Source organism: Suncus etruscus, chromosome 1 (genome assembly GCF_024139225.1).
Source record: "Suncus etruscus isolate mSunEtr1 chromosome 1, mSunEtr1.pri.cur, whole genome shotgun sequence".
Classification (NCBI taxonomy): domain Eukaryota; kingdom Metazoa; phylum Chordata; class Mammalia; order Eulipotyphla; family Soricidae; genus Suncus; species Suncus etruscus.
This window is the reverse complement of record NC_064848.1, coordinates 46,418,609-46,440,976: the sequence shown is the minus strand read 5'-3', so window position 1 is coordinate 46,440,976 and position 22,368 is coordinate 46,418,609. Positions and strand designations below refer to the sequence as shown.

Genomic DNA, 22,368 nt, shown 5'->3' with positions numbered 1-22,368 from the left:
TTTGTAAATACTCATTGAGACCCAAATGAAAAAGTAAACACAGGAGGGATAGATGAAATTCAGTATATCTGTTCATGGAAGACCAGAGGCTAATTGGAAATAAGGTGAGTTAAAAACCTGAATCTCTGAGAAAATGACTATAATGATAGGCATCAGGGTACTGGGAATAGAGAAAATTCCCAGGATGCTTTACAAGTACAGTAATGGAAGTCAGAGATAGCTTCCAGAGATGTAATGCCTAAAACAAAGTCTTAAAAAAAGAATAAAACAAACAAAAAAAAAGAAGTGTGGAGCATGTCCAAACCATGTAAATGATATCAAAGAGTAAAACATGCAATAAGATTTAAAAAGTGGAAGGGTGAGGAGAAAGTACAGGAGAACTTGGGCCCAAGTAGTTGAGAAGTCTTTCTAATTTTATATTTGATCACTATTTTTTATAATATATGGGGCATACCCAGCTGTGTTCAAGGATTACTCCTATATTTTTGCTCAAAGATTATTCCTGGTGCAAGATTCAACTACTGGAATATGGAAAAAAAATTGCTTCTCTAGAATGGCTGGCAAACACTCAGCAGAAACACAAGTAGAAAATAAAAAAAGAAGATGGTGTGTAGGGTTTGGGGTGTTAAAGACTGGGAGGACTTCCAAATGAAGAGATTTTAAATTCCATAGGATAAGAGAACAAGGGACATAAATCTGAATTTTTTTAATCATTGGCACCTGGTTCTTTTTGAGAATGTAATATATGAAAGCAAAAAGGGAGTCATAGGAATAATTATATTAAAGGGGTGCTATTAAGAGGGGGGGCCGGAGAGATAGCATGGAGGTAAGGCGTTTACCTTTCATGCAGAAGGTCATAGGTTCGAATCCTGACGTCCCATATGGTCCCCCGTGCCTGCCAGGAGCAATTTCTGAGCACGGAGCCAGGAAAAACCCCTGAGCACTGCTGGGTGTGACCCAAAAACCACAAAAAAAAAAAAAAAAAAAAAAGAGAGTTAAAATAAGGAACCTTGAAGCAAAGCATGAACAATTCTAGATACCACTACCAATCTAGTCATGTGGAGGTTAGAAGTGACCAGCGGTAGATTTAGCAAGCAATGTACCAGCTGTGGGTTGCAGACTTAAGAAGTGAACAACAGAGCCATAAAGATATGCAAACATCATCATTGATCATTCCAGAATTAGGGTTACGCAGAAGGGGTAAGAGAGGGACACACTAACAGGAAGACTACTGTCATGATAAAGGTACCCAATTGAGAGAGGGGATTGTGACTCTATGGAGATAGGAAAAAATATTCAGAGATTGAAGATGACTACTTAGAAAAGTGCCCATAGGGGCAAGAAATAAAAATAAATGAAATAATATAATATTTTTGAAAAACATTGGATTGGTAATCCCTCTAAGTATTTACAACACTTCTCTTCTTCCCAATAATAAGATACTACTGTAAAGGGATATGTTGGAACAAATTTGACAATGAAGAAAGCTGTTCTTTATGGATGATACTAAAGGTAATCCCAGCAGTGCCCAGAGATATCCTGCTTCTGTGCTTGGGTACCACTCTGTAGGTGCTCAGGGAACCATTGTGATGTCAAGGATCAAACTGGTATGGACATATGGGATGCAAGTATCTTGCCCCTCTACTAAATCATGGGGTCCTATGAGAATTATATTTTAAAGCCTTATTAAAAAATATTACTGCTTCATTTCATTTGTAGCAAAGGCTTTCCCAGCACTTGAAATAAAGTTATATTTATATTCTCATTAATTACAGGAACTAGTATTATTATTATGTCTATAAATGTAGTACATAAATAAAGATGTCAATCATCTTATTATGTGGTTCATTCACAAACTATTCAGTAAAGTATACCTTATCTTTACATAGTAGTATATGTCAATTATTTGTTTACATAATAGGGAAAATATATATATAGCTCTTACTCTAAAAAGTTATTATTAAATATACTCTAGTATCTTTATATTGTGGCACTATATTTATCATATTCAACTAAATTATTTATTATTGTATTAGTATGTGTACTATATTGCTAAAGATACTTTACAAAGTATCTATTAAAATACTGGTTTGATTTTCATTAATAGCAATGGGGGGGGCAAAGAAATAACATGGAAGAGGTAGGGCATTTGCCTTGCATGCAGAAGAACAGTGGTTCGAATCCTGGCATCTCATATGATTCCATATGGTCCCTGAGCATAGAGCCAGGAGTAGCCCCTAAGCTCTGCTGGGTGTGACCCGAAAGAGAGAGAGAGAGAGAGAGAGAGAGAGAGAGAGAGAGAAGGAAGGAAGGAAGGAAGGAAGGAAGGAAGGAAGGAAGGAAGGAAGGAAGGAAGGAAGGAAGGAAGGAAGGAAGGAAGGAAGGAAGGAAGGAAGGAAGGAAGGAAGGAAGGAAGGAAGGAAGGAAGGAAGGAAGAAAGAAAGAAAGAAAGAAGAAAGAAGGAGGGAGGGAGGGAGGGAGGGAGGGAGAAAGAAAGAAAGAAAGAAAGAAAGAAAGAAAGAAAGAAAGAAAGAAAGAAAGAAAGAAAGAAAGAAAGAAAGAAAGAAAGAAAGAAAGAAAGAAAGAAGGAAGGAAGGAAGGAAGGAAGGAAGGAAGGAAGGAAGGAAGGAAGGAAGGAAGGAAGGAAGGAAGGAAGGAAGGAAGGAAGGAAGGAAGGAAGGAAGGAAGGAAGGAAGGAAGGAAGGAAGAAAGAAAGAAAGAAAGAAAGAAAGAAAGAAAGAAAGAAAGAAAGAAAGAAAGAAAGAAAGAAAGAAAGAAAGAAAGAAAGAAAGAAAGAAAGAAAGAAAGAAAGAAAGAAAGAAAGAAAGAAAGAAAAAGAAAGAAAGAAGAATAGCAATTTTATTTCCGTTTTATTTCATGTTAGGGAAGAAGTGTGGGTATCATTAGAGAAACTTTCAAGTCAAACCTTTAATGTGGGGGCCAGAGCAGTGGCACAGAGCAGTAAGGTGTCTGCCTTGCAGGCACTAACCTAGGTCGGACCACAGTTAGATCCCCCAGCGTCCCATATGGTCCCCAGGAGTGATTTCTGAGCACCTAGCCAGGAGTAACCCCTTAGAGCAGGGGTCTCAAATTCGCGGCCAGCTCCGTACTACATTTTGTGGCCCGATGCCGGCCTTCAAATATCGCAGTATTCGCGATTATTCGTTTACCGAATAATCGCAATAAAAATCGCATTAGTAAGAAATTGTGAAATCCCTTATGCGGCCCTGCCTCACCCCGACTTTGCCTCCTGCGGCCCCCAGGTAAATTGAGTTTGAGATCCCTGCCTTAGAGTCACCAGGTGTGGCAAAAAAAAACAAAAAAAAACTTTAGTGTGATCTTAAAAAATAAGAGGTATCTTGGCTGAAGAGATAGTACATAAGCAGGTAAAGCACTTGCTTTGCCCACAGACATTCCCAGTTCAATCCTCAGCATCACAAATGGTTCCCTGACTACCTCTGGGTGTGCCCCCCTCAAAAAAAAAAAAAAAACAGTCTTTTATTACAGAAAGAAAGCCAGAGCCTTTTTCTGCTGTGTTCTTTGCTATGCTCCCTGCACTCCTCTTCTATCATAAAAGTGACTTTAATCACCCACCTTATTCCCCCAGTGTTGTTTGGAAGGAACAGAACAGATATGCCCCTCCATCATCTTCTGGAGTGTGAACACCTAGACTTCATTTTTTCCTTTTATCTTCTGTTAGTTCCTGGAGACCTCTCGTCTCACTGGCACCATGGTCTGGGTGAGCCTACAAGGATTTACTTCGGGTCATAGCTAACAAGAAGCATGTTAAATCTAACTTGAAGACCAGGGATTAAAGCATATGCCTACTATGTAGTTAGCCCTTGTTTGATTCATGGCACTACATGTCCTCCAACTATGACCAGTTACTATCAAATACTATTGGGTACGGCCCTGGAGTGCCCTACACGGCTATATCTTGGGATCCTATCCTTCACTACCACCTGGTTGATATCAGCCAAAACCTCCTAAGCTCTGCCTGGAAACCCACCTCTCCCCTCAAAAAAAAAAGTCCTAACTTTATTTCTTTGCCTAAAACTATAAATGCACTAATGTATTGGGCCCTACTAAGTGCTGGTGCACCAAATTGGTAAATATGTCCTCCTTCATGAATTACGGCTGCTATGAAAAGCAAGTATACTAGAGGATGCTAAATGCTTTAGAGAAAGGCCTCTAGTGTAAAGATATGCTGGCAAGAAAAGGTAAAATTAAGTAGGCTATGGAGAAGCTAAATATGAAGTGGAAATTTGAACAAATAATTGAAAGAGTGGACAGAAGAGGCTATGTGGGCTTTTGAAGGAGGAATGTTCCAAGTAAAGATAACAGCCAATGCCATGGATCTGGGGTAGGATAGTGGAGTGTATTTTAAGAAATAGCAAGCTGACCATCATGTCTGGGAGGAAAAGCAGTCAACTTGATCCGCATTAAATTGAACCTTACAGGGCATCCTATAAACTGATTTTCACTTGATTCTTGGGACCTGCAGCAGTAGGATTGTGTCTGGAGTGCCATGATGTGATTCCTTAAGGATGAAGAGATGAGAACATATTGTGTGATGGAGAAGTAAAAATGAAAGACAGAGATTATCTAAAATTAGACCAGAATAGTTGCTAAGAGGAGTAGGGAAGATGAAAGAAATTCATTGTCAGATTCTGAAATATTTCACAACTATAGGCACTAGATTTGCTGATGCATAGCAAGAGAGGGTGAGAGCTAAGAGGGGCCCAAAATGAACCCAAAATGGGAATTAGCTTACTGCCATGTCATTGCCATTGTCTTTCTTCTTAGGAAAATTGATGGGACATATACCTGAGTTGAGTGTATTTTTCCAGGAAAAGGGAAAGAAATAAATAGGAGGAAAGTTTCAGGTGCACTTTTGTTTTTTAAACTACCTGACAGCCATATATTTGAAAGACAGGGACAAGAAAAGGCACAAATGAAAATAGATCCAAAAACAATTTTCAAGTTTTCCCTTCTGTTGAGTTTTTCTTCTTTTCATCTCCCAAGCCAAGGTCTATTTACTGAAATGTGTTTGGCTGCTCCCTTCACATCCATCTCTCTCTTTTGTCCTGTCTCCTATGTTGCTTATGTTCAGAATGTTCTATGGCAACCAGTAGTTAATCTGCTATGGTGAGGGTTCTTGTGTAACACTGCCTGTTATAGGCTTGATAGAAAAGATGTAAGCAGGAGTTCCAATGGATTGTTTTAATTAAATAATAATAGAGCAGAAGAGAAATTCATTTCCAGGGAATTACAAGCTTCTCCAAAAGCGGTGTTGAAGTTTCTGTACTTCAAAGTGGTTGGAGCAAGGCCCAATTTGTTTTCAAATGTTCCTCTAATCACATCAATACCGTGTGCTTGATAGTGTCCTTCCACACTACTCTACCATCCCCTCAACACAATGCTCTTGAGCATTCAGCTCATATTCTTTTGCAAATTTCATAACAAGTAAAACTAGATAAAAATTGTGCACTAGGTTTTGACGTAGGTGCCTCACGATTTGAACAGAATTTGCTATTTCTGAGATTTCAAGTATACAAATATCTGCTGCAGTATAAAAATACAACAGTTGGAGGATTCACACTACAACACAGTATATTTTTAAAGTTGCTTTAAAGTATTTTTAAGGTTGCTTTAAAGTATTCTTTTAATTATCTCTTTGCTCACCTTGAAAAAATGTCAATATATCTTGAATTTTTTTTATCCCCTGGCACAAATTTGTGATTGTTCCTTTGATCTGTCCTTCTGAGTCAACTCTTTATAAGAGTGAAAACTTCTTTATAAGAGTAAAAACATTAAATTAAAAAGATTAAAATAATTTAGAGGAGGGTTCCCCTACACAGCCAAGGTCATCACCCCTGGTGTTGAGATCGCTCAACACTAATCTTATTTTGAATATCAGTCTTCTTTTTGACAATAACTTATGGAGAAAATGTCCTGCCATTCAGTTGCATAATATGAACCTTTTTCTAATAATTCCTGAACTTGCGCTGTATACAAAGGTATACAAAGGTATCTCATTACATTAAGACGCTGAGCCTTTCAACTATGTGAGTCTTTTGCCCATTTTAAAATTCTGAGCCTGAGAGGCAAAGGAAATAGATCTCTAGTGCAACAAAGATTCAGTGTCTCAGGGTTATTTTGAGCCTTGCTCCAAAAATCCATGGTGTAGCCCCAGTGGTTCCTTACCAGACCTCACAGGTGATGGGAGAAAGCTGATTATTTTCTTTCCATTTTAAGATGATAAGTCTATGTAAGAAAAATAATTTCCCAGTCAGCTTATGCAGCTTCACCTCATTTACTGTTGGATTAAACAAACAGAAAAACAAGTCAGACTAATCTTCTCACTACCCAATCACCTGGAAAGCTTACTTCAGTAAGGAAGATATAACACAAATTCTAGATGACTTTACCAGCCTATTAAAATGTTTGAGAATTTATAAAATTTCAATTCTAGAATTACTTCCTACCCTGTTCTCCCAGCCTGACCTATGATGATTTGGAGAAACAAATCCACATGTGACAATGGCCAATATTGTTCTGAAAGCTGTTTCCTGGAAGAGGTAGTGACTGCTCATTTCTCTTTATTGTATCTCTAGGATCTTAAAAATACTTTTCACTATAGACAATATGTGATTAGTTGATTTTAATCAACTGATAAAGTATTCTCATTATTTTAATGATTTATTATCTCAGCTAATTCTGAAATTGGGGTGTTTCAGTTTTATTGACACAGGCTTTAGACAGCTCCCTCTTATTACATCATATTGAGGTTAAAAATAACTATGTATCTTTACTTCCTGAAGATTCAGATTGTTCTAAATTCACATACTGACCTTGAGACCACAGAAAGTTTTTAATAGAGAATCATCAACACCTACTTAACTATAGAACTTCCCTTATCCCTAACTAGACCTTTTGACAAATGGTTTGAGGTGTCTTGGAAATATCTTCTATAAGAAGTACCCTTCTTTAGACATCGGGTTGCAGGGTATTAAAAACTGCTCTTCATCATGTGTCTATCTACTCCCCAAGTCTAGATTTGGCAGTCAGGAGAGAGTATCAACACTGCCTGAGCAACCCCCAGCCAATTCCAGTATCCCACCCCACTCACACCTTTCTAATCCTTTTTCTCTTTTTTCTTTTTCATTCTTGTGTACTTTTACCTCTACCTTCTCCTAGACCCCATCATTTTTCCTTTCCCTTTTCCTATCCTTTCTAAAATTTCCCTTGTATACTGGATCCAAGGCACCTTCCAGAGTGGTGAGCCTTCAATATCTCACAATTATGGACATTATATCCATAACATTGTCCTTGTTTCCTATTCTTGATGACAATGAGGCCAAGGGTTTATTCACTTTCTTTTTTAGAACGTGTTCCTTTCTTTTCCCTTTAACAGTGTGCCTTGTGGAGCACAAGTGTTTTACCAAAGTAGAGTTTCCTGGGGGAGGTTCCAGAATAATGGTGAAAGCCAAAGAGAATTAGCTTCAAATACAATTGGGAGCTATTTTCTGTCTGTTCATTTAAAGAAGGTAAAAGGATTCCAAAGAGGTGTTGAGTGATGTGCTTTTCTAAAAAAGGGTCTGTAAACCAAGTAAGTTTGAAAACTTAAAATTTAATAAACCTATTATCTAGGGACCAGCTTGATTGTAACAAAATCTAGGTTTATGGTTATGGAGCTTGTGCAGAACCAGCTTTGTTGTATGCCACTTCTGCCATTGGATCAGCCTATTCCATTCTTATATATATCTTCTGTTACTCTTAAGAAATACCACAGCTACCAGTATGACTACTACCCTGGGGAGAAACAAGTGGGTAATGTCATTATCTATTCTAGGAGGAAAGATCCACCAAAAGAAATATCTGGGGATTTATCTTGGGTCAGTTTTATTTTTTTATCTAAATAGTAAGTCAGATGTGATTTTTCTGTTAATAACATTGCTAAAGAACCCAGCCAATGATTAATTCCCAATGGGATAAATGTAGGCATTTTGCGAGACCAGTAATGTCTAAAGCTAGACCATCATCAATCAGTTTAAATAAGACTGAATTGTATCTTGAATGTACCCTGGACAGAGAAGTGGATAGTGAAAATAAAAGACTAAAGAAAGAAGAATATGTTGTTTCACTAACCATCACCCTTTTGCATGTTCCTTTTCTGTGTTTGTTGCATGCACTTATCTATTTTGATCAAGGAGAAGAAATGAAACATTATATTGCACAAATGTTTATAATTTAACTTTGAGATGGTATTTTCTCCAGCATATTTATCTATCTCATCACTTACAGACATTGTCTGGTATCTTTGTTGGTCATTCTTTGCCCTAAATTTTCAAATACAATCAAAGGTCTCCTTAACAATTTAATTGCAATTGACTAAGCAAATTTGGAAGCATGATCTGACTCTTTTCAAAACTTTAGTGTTGATGAAAAGATATGTTTGAAAATAACCAAAGTTAGCTTAAGAAACCTGAGTTGACTACATTGTCAAATGCCAAGCCTGGGTTGGACATTTGTTTAATCCAAAGAAAAGACTGTACTACCATAGCAGATTTGTTTTAAGTTCCAAAAAATAGGGTGAGTTTTATTGGGGGATGATTGTTTTGTTTTGTTTTGTTTTGTTTTGTTTTGTAAATCACTGGAACGGTGGAAAGAGGTGCAAGTCAAATGTTTCATGTATGGTCCAGCTGTTTGAGTTTCACAAATAAAAGTTAGACTGAAGACTCCTAAGAGGTAAGACAGTCCCTAACTGAGCATTGGTTGGCTAAAAAGAAGAAAGTGATGCTATTATGCAGCTTACCAAGGAAGCCCGATGCCAATTCTGCCAATGCTTTGTCATTTGCTTCAAGCTTTCCTCATCCTGTTTCGTTTTCACTGCTTTGTCTCACTTCAGGAAGGTTCAGAGAAAAAGCTTCCATTCTGCACAAGATAGCCAAGAAGAAATGCCAGGTGGATGAGAATGAGAGGCAGAATGGAGCTGCCAATCATGTGGGTGAGTTCAGGATGCCTTCCTCGAACAGAGACAGAACTCCATGGGGACCCTTAATTCATGGTACAAATAGATGCCTGGAGCTCAGCCTGGGTGTTATGAAGAGTTCTACCTTCCCCTGATGGATATGGCATGAATGGACATAGAATTCACCTGCCCAAAAATTGCCTAAAGGATGATGAACAGGCCCAATGAGATATAATTAGGAAAAAATGTTTAAAAAATATTTGTAAAATCAGTGAAATAAAAGTAACATTTACCCATGCATCTTTTTATTTTATTTTATCGAGACGTTAGTGCATTACAAAGTTCTTCATAGTTGGGTTTCAGGTATACAATGATCAGGGCCAATTCCACCACCATTATTGACCTCCCTCCACCATGTTTCCAGGGTGTATCCCATATGACCTATGCATCTTCATAAAAGAGTAGAAAATTATTTTATTAAATAAAGAAAATCCACACACATCTGTCATTTAATGTTTTATAAGTTAAAGGAGGAGCCCTTCTGAAATCCTTGCCTTATAGTATATTTTATACTCATGACATTTGCATGACATATATTTAATTATTAACTAAATGGCAGGTCTTTGCAAAAGCATACTGCTTCTTTTATTAAGAAATTAGCAATCCGGGGCCGGGCGGTGGCGCTAAAGGTAAGGTGCCTGCCTTGCCTGCGCTAGCCTAGGACGGACCGCGGTTCGAATCCCCGGCGTCCCATATGGTCCCCCAAGCCAGGAGCGACTTCTGAGCGCATAGCCAGGAGTAACCCCTGAGCATTACCGGGTGTGGCCCAAAAACCAAAAAAAAAAAAAAAAAAAAAAAAAGAAATTAGCAATCCTACCCCAGTCTTCTTCTGAGTGACCTTTTTTAATTCCGATGTGACCAGATCCTAAGATTAGGGGTTTTATTTTAACTTAGAACAGGATGCTGCTCCTTTCCTGTCTGTAACTGTAATATAGCTAATTCAAAATTCAAACTAAATTTCAACTAATCTGGATCTATGCTGGAAAGGATGCTACTGCCCAAGGAACTAAAATTATCTGCCTACAAAATTCAACAGTGTTGCTTTCAAAATATATGACACTTCATAGAAGCATTTCTGCCTCTCCTGTTACCCCTGACTTCTCGTTCCAAGGAAATCTTTGGCCAAGAAACAGTCAAGATTCTATTGGGTGTGAAAAAAGAAATACTAGATTAAAATAAGCTAAAATGTTAATAATAGTTACTTCTTAGAGATGGAATTATGAGTTATATTTCTCTCTGCTTCTTGAACAATTTTTAAGAAGAATTCTTGTTGCTTTCATATTATAAAAATGCAAAGACATGGGCTAGGGATATGGTTCAGAGATGTGAAGCACTTGCTTTGCATTCAAAAGCCCCAGGATTAATTCTCAGCATTTTATGGTCATCCAAGCACCACCAGGTGTGTCCCAAAGTATATTTTTAATACAAATCCAGGCCTGAGATATAAGTCAATGTGTCAAGTTCATGTTTTGAATGCAAAATGATCCCTGATACCACACAGGCCCTTGAATACTATCAGAAGTAAACTCTGAGCATAGAACCAAGAGTAGCCCCTTAACATCCCCAGATGTGGTTCCCCCCCCAAAAAAATTAAATACATACAAAATTTAGTAAATTGGAGACACACCCACATCTCAACCTGAAATGTATTCTAGACATTAACCTTCTTTGGAGAAGTTCATGTGTTTTCAATCTATCTCTTTCTCTGTCTTCGTCTGTCTCTCTATCTCTCTGTCTCTCTGTCTCTCTGTCTCTCTCTCTCTCTCTACACACACACACACACACACACACACACACACACATATGCACACAACCCTAATTTTCTTTTTTTAATAATATCTTTATTTAAACACCTTGATTACAAACATGATTGTGATTAGGTTTCAGTCATGTAAAGAACACCCCCCTTCACCAGTGCAACATTCCCACCACCAATGTCCCAAATCTCCCCTCCACCCCACCTCCATCCCCACCTATACTCTAGACAGGCTTTCCAGTCCCCTCATTCATTCACATGGTTATAATAGTTCTCAGTGTAATTATTTCTCTAACTACACACACCACTCTTTGTGGTTAGCTTCATGAAGTGAGCTGAAAGTTCCAGCCCTCCTTTCTTTGTCTCTGAGGATTGATGCAAAAATGTCTTTCATTTTTCTTAAAACCCATAGATGAATGAGACTATTCTGCATCTATCTCTCTCCCTCTGACTTATTTTACTCAGAATGATTGATTCCATGTACATCCATATATAGGACAATTTTATGACTTCATCTCTTCTGACGGCTGCATAATATTCCATTGTGTATATGTACCACAGTTTCTTTAGCCATTCATCTGTTGAAGGGCATCTTGGTTGTTTCCAGAGCCTGGCTATTGTGAATAGTGCTGCAATAAATATAGGTGTGAGGAAGGGATTTTTGTATTGTATTCTTGTGTTCCTAGGGTACAACCCTAATTTTCTATACTGCTTATTGATTTCTGTCTTATGCAATGATACAGCCCTTTAAGGAGTAAAACACTTGGATGCCTCCCTTCAATCCAGTCCTTCTTCTAGGCTAGTTGACCTTAAACTTGTATTTAATCTGAGAAGTTGGCCATCTTATTCCAAGGATCCTTCCATGGATCATGACTTTGTACCAAATGAAATTGTGTATTTCTTCTCCCTTGACCTAACATTTTAGGGTGTTCATTTAAAAATGACTCTAACTTCCATTGACTACTTGTGTGTATGTCTAAATTTTATAACAGAAAAAATTGAGCTCCCAAACAGCACCAGCACAGAAGTTGAAATGACAACACCCAGTGATGCTTCAGAACCTGTACAAAATGGAAATCTTTCCCACACTGTTGAAGCTCCAGAAGCCCAGGTATGTTTTTTCCCATTGCTTTCTTTGTTTTTGTGTTCTGTTTTAGTGATACATAGCTCAGCAGTACAGATTCTATGTTGTTCCATTCCAAGCTGAGTCATACTCAGGCAGTATCTTAAAATTTTTTGTGTATATTTCCCAATACTGACTCAGATCCCACCTCTTGTCAGGCGCTATAAATTACCGAATAAACACACAACCTCTAAGCTATTGTTTCTCAGAGCTAGGAGAAATCTGGAGATAAAAATGCATTTTCTTGTGGGTTAACCCAGATCTCCTAATGATATCTAAAAAGAACACAGCATTTTAAGTCACTGCCCAAGTGACGTTTTTATTTTGTCTTTTCTTTTTTTAATTCTCCAAGTGATTTTTAATGCACAAAGTTTGGTAACTATTTTAGTTGAATCCTTTCCCTTTAAGTTCAAGGTTAAGATAACAGAAAAACCTTAGCCATTGGAGCTCTTTGGCCTTTCCTCTGCCTGCAGTTGAAATTAATCAGCACTCTCTGAATCCAATTCACTAGTCATTGGTGCAATGAATAGATAGTTGTCTGATCTAATAAACTACTTAACAACATTTATACATATGATATACTTATGTTAGGCACAGTACATATGTCAGTATCTTTAAGCCTCACAGTCTAAAGTATGGGCATTATTTCCCTTTTATGTCAGAGAAAAGTAAAACTTAGTAAAACGAAGTCATTAATCATTATTGTCTAGTTTGTAAGCATTGAAAACTAACTCATACACTCTGAAAACATAAATGAGGTTGCCAAGTGGGTGGGGTTGAAAAACAGTTACCATAGACAGTGGTGGAGGGATATTAGTATTTTGGTGGTGGATGTGTTATGTAACATTGTACTACTAAAACAAACATTACACTCTTGTAAACCAGTGTCACCTTAGAAAATAAGTGAGAGAAATAAATTGCCTGTGTCAAATACAAGCAGAGGTGGATGAGGAGGGAGATAGGGGCATTGGTGGTGGTGAAGGGGGGTGTTCTTTTCTATAACTGAAACCCAACTACAAACATGTAAGTAATCATGGTACTTAAATAAAGATATTATAAATAAATAATTATATAATGTTTCAAAGTTAAAAAAATCCCTTAGGGAATTCACAAGACACATCATTTACAATGCTGGATTAAGTGGCATATTTGGTGCTCATTCCTTTAGAAATTGATTCATTTGATTAGGATGAGATGCAGAATCTAACAAGTATCAGCTACTTTTTTGAGCAATTGTAGTTTAGAAACACAAATGCACAGAAAAAATATATGTACATTGTACATATGTACAAATGTAGATCTGGAATACATTTAGACAACCCTGAGACCACTCGGCATTACTGCTTACAAACTAGGTAATCAAGATTAGTGACTTCATTTTACTGTTTAACTTTCCTCTGACATAAAATAGAAATATGCGGGGCTGGAGAGATAGCATGGAGGTAGAGCATTTGCCTTGCCTGCAGAAGAACGGTGGTTCAAATCCCAGCATCCCATATGGTCACCCGAGCCTGCCAGGACCGATTTCTGAGCATAGAGCCTAAGCGCTGCTGATGTGACCCAAAAACAAACAAAAAATAAACAGAAATATGCAACTTTCTGTTTCTTATTTATTTCATTTAATATGACCTCTGTATTTCCATCTATATTATAGAAAAAAGTGAGACTTAATTATTTATTAGAGCTAAGTACTATTCTGTTATCATATTATACTTCTATTTCTTTATCCAATCTTCATTTTAATACCACATATGAGTAAAATATGTGTCCTTTTATTTTTTACTTATTTCATTTCATCTGACCTCTATTTCCATTCATACTATAGCAAAAATAAGTGAAACTTCATTATTTATTAGATCTAAGTACTATTCTATCGCTTCTCGGCCTTTTGGCTAAGATCAAGTGTAGTGTAGATCTAAGTACTATTCTATTATGCATAGATACTATAATTTTTTATCCATTTATCTATTATTAGATATTTGGCCATTTGGGTTGTATCCAGAGATCTGTTAGTATGAGTAAGTTTCGATGACAAAAAGAGTGCTTATATATTTTTCAATTGTTGATTTTGTGTTTGGGAGATAGATACCAAGGAGAGGAATTTCTAGATATCATATTTTGTTATTATTGTTGTTTTAGGGACACAATCAGTGATGCTCAGGGCTTACTCCTAACTGTGCTCAGGCATCACTCCTGATGAAAGTTAGTTAGGATTGAAGGGGTGATATGTGGTGCTGGAGATCAAACCCAAATCAACATTGAGCAAGGCAAGACCCCTACCCACTTTACTATATGTTCCATTTTGAGTGTTTGTGTGAAGTCCTTAGACTATTTTTCAAGGAGGCTGAATGGTGAATGAGAGCTCCCTTTTTTTTGCATCCCAGTTACTAACCTTTGTTGATATGCACCATTGATTTGCGTTGATTTTTCTCTTTGCCATTTGCTTTTCTCTAGTGAAGCAATTTTTAAGCATTTTTTTTACCTTAATCTCTTTTTTTTTCTTTTTGGGCCACACCCAGTGACACTCGGGGGTACACCTGGCATGCACTCAAAAACTGCTACTGGCTTGGGGGACCATATGGAGCACCAGAGGTTGAACCTTGGTTCATCCTAGGTTATTGCGTTCAAGACAAACACCCTACCGCTTGTACCACAGCTCCGGCTATGATTACAAGCAAGTTTTAGTGAAGCATTTTTAAATTCAAATTCTGACTTGTGTTTGTAATGGGCCCCCAGTTGTGAAATTCTAAGATCTTCCAGATGATTCGCTAGTCCAAAGAACACACTTGGAATAAACTACCCTAGAGTTTGTTATTTAGTTCCTTGACAGAATTTTCCCAATAAGCTGAAAAGTGATAAGTGCCAAAATAGAAATCAAACCTAGCTACATAGAAGTCACTCTGTGAGTTTACTCCAGGATCTATTCTGCCAAAGAGGATTTTGCACTTCTTTTATTTGTTTGTTTTTGAACCATATCCATTGATTTTTAGGGGTCACTCTTAACTCTCCACTCTAGGACTACTACAGGCTGTGCTGTAAGGACCATAGGGATGTGGGAATAGTATCTAAACTGGCCACAAACAAAGCAAGTGCCCTACCTACTGTACTAACTCTCTGGCTCTAAATCTGCACTTCTTAGGGAAAAGCATGTTAATCATTTTGTTGACTGTTGCCATGAAGGAATATGCAAGAATAATTTATTCACTTAAAGGAAAGTTCATTCCAATCCTTTCTTATTCCTGATTGCTACTTATATATCTTCTTTGGGAAAGGCACTGTTTTGACCCTTTACCTATTTTTAAAATGGGATTATTGGGCATTTGCTGTAGAATTATCAGGTTCATTATGTATTTTGATCACTAACCTTTTATTGGATCAGCTCTTTTAAGAACTGTAAACATTTTCTCCCCTTCTATCAGTTCCTTTTCAATGTGTTGTTTGTTCTCTCAGGTCTGCTTTATACACATGGCAAATTATAAAATTATATACCTTATATATCTACATATATGATTGTATTTATCTATTATACTTCAATAAAGCTGGAAAATAGTGAAAGGGAAAGAGAGAAACAGCAGTGCCTTCTGCTCTTTTTTCCTCTGCTTCCTAGACTCTCATCCCCTGCCTAGAGTCCTGTGGTCCCTTTACATTAGCTCAAGGGTGAGCTGGCAGAACAGCTTATGTCCACATGGATAAGCAGCATGTGGCAGCAGGAGACAGGCCCCAAGGACATCTAGCTGCCCTTGGGGATGACACAGTCACAGGTGTGCTTGAGGCAGCCTCTCACTGTGCCTTTCCATCTGGCTGGCAGAGGGACATCTGTGCCACCCCACACACACAAAGGAGCACCTTGCTGCAGGGAAGTGAGTCCCAACTGGCTCCTCTCTGAGCAGAATTATACCTCCAGGCATCATTCAGAGAATGTGGTCCCCCCCCTTTATAACTCAAGAACACACATCTCCAGAAAGCCACCCTCCCAACAAACTATACAAAATGGCCAGGTGGTACATCCCATCCACCCGGGGCACATTACATAACCGACCTTTTCCCTCCCATCTGTACAGTTAATAATAGTACGTGCCGTGTGAATGTTATTAGTAGAGGTGCATGAGATAAAGTGCTTGAAGCACTTAGCACAATTAAATGTCTGCTGAAATGAAAAAGAATTTTATAGTCATCTGGATATGTGGTTCAATGGTAGAGAGCATGCCTAGAATTTCAGAGCCTTGGCTCAATCCCTAGCAACATCTGGTCTCCTGAACACTGATGGGTATAAACACTGGCACCTTCTGAACACCACCAGGCCTGAGTACCATTGTATGTGGCTCTTATGATAAAAAATAAATATAAAATATTTGGGGCTTCTTAAAGTTTAATAAGTATCTAAATTTACAAATTTTGGTAGGAAAATTATTTTGACCACATGTGATTATGAACTCTAAAAGTGTTGTGGGAGCCTGTAAGAAGAACAAATCTGACTTGCTAAAGAAAGTTTATAGTTTTAAAGGCTTGGTATTGCTGGCTAAATACATTTTAATAGATATATAAATAAACAAATTTTGTTACTTATAAAAAGAGTCAATGTTGTAGGGGGTGGGAGAAGGGACTTGGCATAGAAGTAGAGTACATACCTGTCATATGTATGACCCTGGTTTAATGTACAGCTTCCGTGACCTACTGAGCATCTCCACATATGACTAATGTGGACTCTCATAGCACATGGTCCTAAAAACAAGACATTCTTGTGCTTTAAATGTATAGTCTGTTTTCCAGTGAGAAAGTCAATGAAACTAGAGAGTTGAAACATAAGGTGAGGTGTGAGGAGAACTCCACTAAGAAAAATAAACTGGGCCAAAATTCTTAAGCTACTTAGTTGGAAAAAATTTATATTTTGTGACATGCATCAGGCTATATCTAGGCACAGGAAAGGTCTATATGTTTTGGCATAAAAATGAAAATACAGACCAAGAGAATAATATGCTGGTCATAAGGACCATAAAGTAAGTATGATGATATAAAGGAGTCTAAAAGGAGAAGACTCTTAATATAGCTAAGGAAAGGTTTTGAGCTGTGGCTAAGTCCTAAGAAAAAGCTGACCAATGGAACAGTTCCCACAAAGAACAAAAAGGGCAGTGTGCCTAGAGGATGGTATTAGCTTAGATGCCCACCACCAGGGTGTTTCTATACCTCTACCATGATCCCAGATCCTTCTGCACACCAACCCCATCCTACACCTAGAGATAGCTCCTTCAGAATGTTCCAGAAGATCCTAAAGTAAAAGATGCCTGAATGCAGGGCAGTAAGAGTCTGTTGTTTCAAGGATCAGCAAATCCTTAGCTGAATCTGATCTTCAGCTTGTCTTGTCCAACCCATGAGACAAAATGTTTTTACATTTTTTAAAGGTTTAAAAGAAAAGCAATAGCAGCATATGTGACAGAGACTATATGGGCCACAAAGCCTAAAATATTTACTATCTGGCCCTTTACAGGAAAAGTTTGCCCACCCCTAGTTTACACCATCTGCAGTTTTAAGAAAAGAATGAAGAAGCTCCTAGTGTGTTAATGTTAAATGAACTTCTATATATGTTGCTAAGTGGAAAGGGCAGCATGCCAAATTTTATCCACTATACTATATTTGTGTGAGGAAGAAAAATTAAGAGCCAGGGATACAATATGCAAGCATTCGCTTGGGGAATTGTTGAGGCATGGGATTCAATATACACGAATTAGGGAAGGTGGCATGCTGTTAACTTCTAGGGGATTCTGGGGACAGAAAACTGGGGGAAGAGGGAAGGTTTCAGTGTGCAGCCTTCTGTAGCTTTTGATTTTGCACCAGTTACTACTGCAATAGTAACTGCAACAGTTACTCTTAATAAATACAATCAAAAATGTCATGAAATGCAGCAAAAAAAAAAAGCTGGGTTAAATTAAGATAGAAGCAGCAAACTATTATTGTTTTAAAACAGAAACTCTATCAATGAACTTCACTTAGTTCAGAGATATTCATTTGTGACTTAGGAAAGTACTCTCTTCTCTTTTTCCTCTGTTGTTACAAGAATTAAAACAAAACCTGTTTGTAGCTAATATATTATTATATATTATATTATTATAACAACAAAATAATAATTGTATTATTAAAATTAATACATAAAATTGATAATTTTATTGTTGTAATTAATAAAAGAATTATATATTAGTGTAGCACAATAATCTCACTATTGTGAAATTGACATGGTTTTTTTTTTTTGTTTTTTTTTTTTTTTTTGGTTTTTGAGCCACACCCAGTAATGCTCAGGGGTTACTCCTGGCTATGTGCTCAGAAGTTGCTCCTGGCTTGGGGGACCATATGGGACACCGGGGGATCGAACCTCGGTCCGTCCAAGCTAGCGCAGGCAAGGCAGGCACCTTACCTTTAGCGCCACCGCCCGGCCCCAAGATTGACATGGTTTTAGATTTGGCATCAGATTTAACAATACTTTTATTAAAGCCATTTTTGTTTAGGTTCTGGAGTTTATAACAATGTTACTCATGCTTTCCAAGCATACATCATTCTAACATCAGTCTCATCACTAGAGACCCCACTTACCTCCACAGTGTTCCCAAGACACCTCTAACACCCACCTCTGTGAACTCAGTTTATAGACAAAATCTTCAATTCTGATGACTTGGGCCATTTGTTCCTTTGATAGTTTCTTTATTATCTCATATTGTAATAGCTCTCTCTTTTCTCTTTCTCTAGCTCACTCACTCAACCTCTCTCACTCACTGGCTCACTTTCCTCTCTCTCTCTCTTTTTGAATTGTGGAGGTGATGACACCTATACTCATAAGTGAATAAAGCTAAACTTCTGGAAAACCACAAAATAGTAAATCAATGAGAAAAAGATAAAGTGAACTTTTTTGAAAACTATCTTTTACACAGGTAATAAGCTTAACAACTTAATAGTATAAGTAATTCTATGATCATGTATTTTAAGATATACATAAAACAGATAAATTCTACAAATGTAAATTTTATTAAGAGTGAAGAGAGTAAAGAAAAAACTAAGGGGAGAATCTGAATAGACCCAAAATAATATAAAACTATGTTTGTCTAAAGAAGTTGGGCTTATGTTAGAAAAAATTATCATATAGATAATGCTTAAGTATCTTCATTAAGTAGAGGATTGTAACAAAATTCTCTATGGCTGTAAAATAAATAAGCCTAATTAAATATATAATATTCAATATAAATTAAATGTCATTATGTAATTGTAATGTATAAAATTTCTTAACAGAATAGGAGTAAACAAACCTTTCTAAGCATAGCAAAGGATAAACACAAGTTTCATAAGTGAATGCTATATTTACTGCCAAGTACTGAGAAGTGTGCCTTATGCACCTTTAATGCTTCATGTATAATTGGTTATAAATTGTCTAAGCTGTTGCCTGTCCCTGAATTTCTGTATTGTTCCTTCAAATCAGAATAATAATGTAATTGGACAGTGTATTCTTGGTAACATGTTTAGTCCATTGAGTTTTGGTGCCATCGTACTCCATTCTCTTCTGGCTTGTAGAGTATCATTTGACAGATCTACTGTAAATCTTAGGGCTTTCCTTTGTATATAAGTTCCTTTTTTGATCCTACTCTTTATTTCTGCTGTAATGTTCTCTATTAAGCAATAGCACTTTCTTGTGCTTTGCTGACTGCTTGTGCCATAATTTCTTTGAGTTCATTAAACATCCTCACAAAGGTGTCATTAAAGTCACTAAGGATTTGCTGAGCTGGTTAGTGCTAGTTAAGTCTTTTGTGTTGTGTTGTTGCCTTCTGAGCTTGGTGACTTTCTATGCCTCTTCCTCATTGAGATATGCTGTGCTCCTGCTGTGCTGAGGGTGAATCTTTGTAGTTGCTTTCCTGGAACTCTGAGTTTCTCAGCTTTAGACTCAAGCTCATTGAAAAAGCAAAACGTTGGGGCCCGGAAGATAGCACGGCAGCGTTTGCCTTGCAATCAGCCGATCCAGGACCTAAGGTGGTTGGTTCGAATCCCGGTGTCCCATATGGTCCCCCGTGCCTGCCAGGAGCTATTTCTGAGCAGACAGCCAGGAGTAACCCCTGAGCACCGCCGGGTGTGCCCCCCCAAAAAAAAAAAGTGAATGAAAAAGCAAAACGTTGGGTAAAGAGACTGGAGCTTAATCTCACCTGATGGTTGTGCAGTAGAAAGCAAAGGAACTATGGAGCTGGAATTCCATTGGAATGGCAGAGGTCAAGCATTGGTGGCTGCTGGAGCTAGCAAAACTTTTAAATAATGACCAAACAATACAGATGACAAATCATAAAGTGGGCAATACCTCACTCTGGTGGAATGCTACAATGTTCTAAGGGGCAGCTGGAGCAGGTGTAGGTTAGGCTGAGGCAGCTTTCTGTGAGTTCGTCTTCAAAGAAAGTCATTTTCCAGCACAAGAAATAACTCAACAGGCTGAACACATACTCTGCCTGTGGGAGGCTCAGGTGGATCCCCAGAGTGACCCTTAACTACAGAGCTGGAATAGCCTCCAAAGTATTTCCAGTATCCTAGACACACACACACACACACACACACACACACACACACACACACACACACCAGAAAAGGTAGATTTCCAGGGTGGCTCTACATGACTATTTGTTTAAAGGGGACAGTAAGTTAAATAAGTCTGGGAAGCTCTTCCTGAGACCTACTATTGGCTGTGATGTGATAGCAATAGCTGGCTTTGCAAGCTATTTCTGGGAAGAAATGAGATATGGTAATGCATTGGTGGCATAGAGTAAAGAAAGGAAAGTTGTAAAAGGAGCTGGAATTTTCAGAAGGAAACACTGAGTGCTGGGATAAATTATGACTCTAAAATCAGGGGGAAAAATAGTGAAATTGGAACACATCCCCTTAGGGCACATTTTCACAACTAGGCTTCTGTGTTTTATCATGCTAGTTTGCTTTTCTTCCCAGTGATAATTTTCTCAAGCTGCATGAAGAATGAGGTGTGTAGCTCGCCATTATTAATGTGAAACTGTGAGCCCCCTGTCCTAACTCCTATAATTAACCTGCTGCTTGTTTAAAAAAAAAAAAAAAAAAAAAAGGTTTACAAGTGAACTAATTTTACATTGACGCCTCATCTCTTCAAGAGCTTTCTTCAGCACAGACTTTATGCTTGTAATGAAGAACATTTTTTTAAAATATCCTATTTCACAGAGGAAGCCCCATTGTGGGAGGTTATTTTTTTAATGTGTGGTTTGTTTTGTTTCTTGCTGGAAGCAAAAAATAAGTTTACTTTTTTTTTTTTAAGTTTACTTTTTATACAGGCTAGTGCTAATTATTTTCTCTTAGTGATTCCTGGCACACTGCTCTTGATTTGAGGGTAGAGAACTGATTTGAAGTGTCATGCAGAACCTACCAACCTTGCCAAATATTCACAACTTAGAATTTATCCATATTTTAAAGGCAATTCAAATCATTTCTTTTGCCCAGAACCCATCATTTTCTTTTTCTTTACTCTAAATACTTGCATTTTATTTTTTATGATTATTGTATGCTTTACTTTGTACACAATTATTCTTCAAATGTAAAGCAGCAATAATCACTGGAAGTCATACTTTTTTCTTGAATGTTATGAATTAGAGTGTAATGATTACTGCAGAAAGCATATAGATTCTAGACATTCATATTTTATAGGTATCTATGTTTAACATCAAGAAGAACCAAACATGGGGCCGGAGAGATAGCACAGTGGTAGGGTGTTTGCCTAGCACACGGCTGTACCAGGACAGACGGTGGTTCGAATCTCGGCATCCCATATGGTCCCCTGTGCCTTCCAGGGTCGATTTCTGAGTAGTAAGCTGGGAATAAACCCTGAGCGTCACCAGGTGTGACCCACCCCAAGAAAAGAAGAAGAACCAAACAAATATCTTCTGTTTGGTAATTTAATATCACAGTACTTAAAACAACCAAGGAATCAGAAAATAGAAGTCTATAAATTTTTTCAGGCAAGTTTAAAGCATCTCTTTTGTGTATCTCATTAGCAAAATTATGTACAATATTTTATTAGCATTGTATATCCCCAGTGATCAAGTCTTTTAAGTAAAATTCCTCATGTTATATAGATTTTGAAAAGGGATACAAATTTGATACAAAGTCTTAGGGAAGCAGTGTACCAAAGAAATATTTGAAATATAAAGCATTTTTTGTCTTCCCTGCCTCAATATAAAGCATTTTTACTGTAAGAAATTGACTTTTGCACTCAATTTGTTGCTACCTCCAAACCTACGAATGTTTATGTCACCTATATTTTTTTTTTCAATCCCTTCATGCTTTGTCATTTGATAATGAATCGGTCCTTGGGAGGAGGAAAACTAAAAAAGAAGATAAAATTCTCTTTTAAATAAAAAAAAAAGAAATGGACTTTTGCATAACTGCTCATAGTTGTGGTTCTTCTATAATCAGTTATGT

General features: G+C 37.5%; 1 protein-coding gene and 1 pseudogene across 4 annotated transcripts in view; both read left to right on the top strand.

The window, feature by feature from the left end:
* Positions 1 to 22,368, top strand: part of SLC24A2 (solute carrier family 24 member 2) — a 277,482-nt gene that overhangs the window by 220,388 nt on the left and 34,726 nt on the right. For all 4 annotated transcript variants that reach the window (XM_049769359.1, XM_049769361.1, XM_049769360.1 and 1 more), the window contains 2 exons: positions 8,912 to 9,010; positions 11,783 to 11,901. In XM_049769359.1, the coding sequence (XP_049625316.1) occupies positions 8,912 to 9,010; positions 11,783 to 11,901 (218 nt within the window). The remainder of the gene's footprint in view (positions 1 to 8,911; positions 9,011 to 11,782; positions 11,902 to 22,368) is intronic.
* On the top strand, positions 13,786 to 13,883 carry LOC125994933 (uncharacterized; annotated as a pseudogene).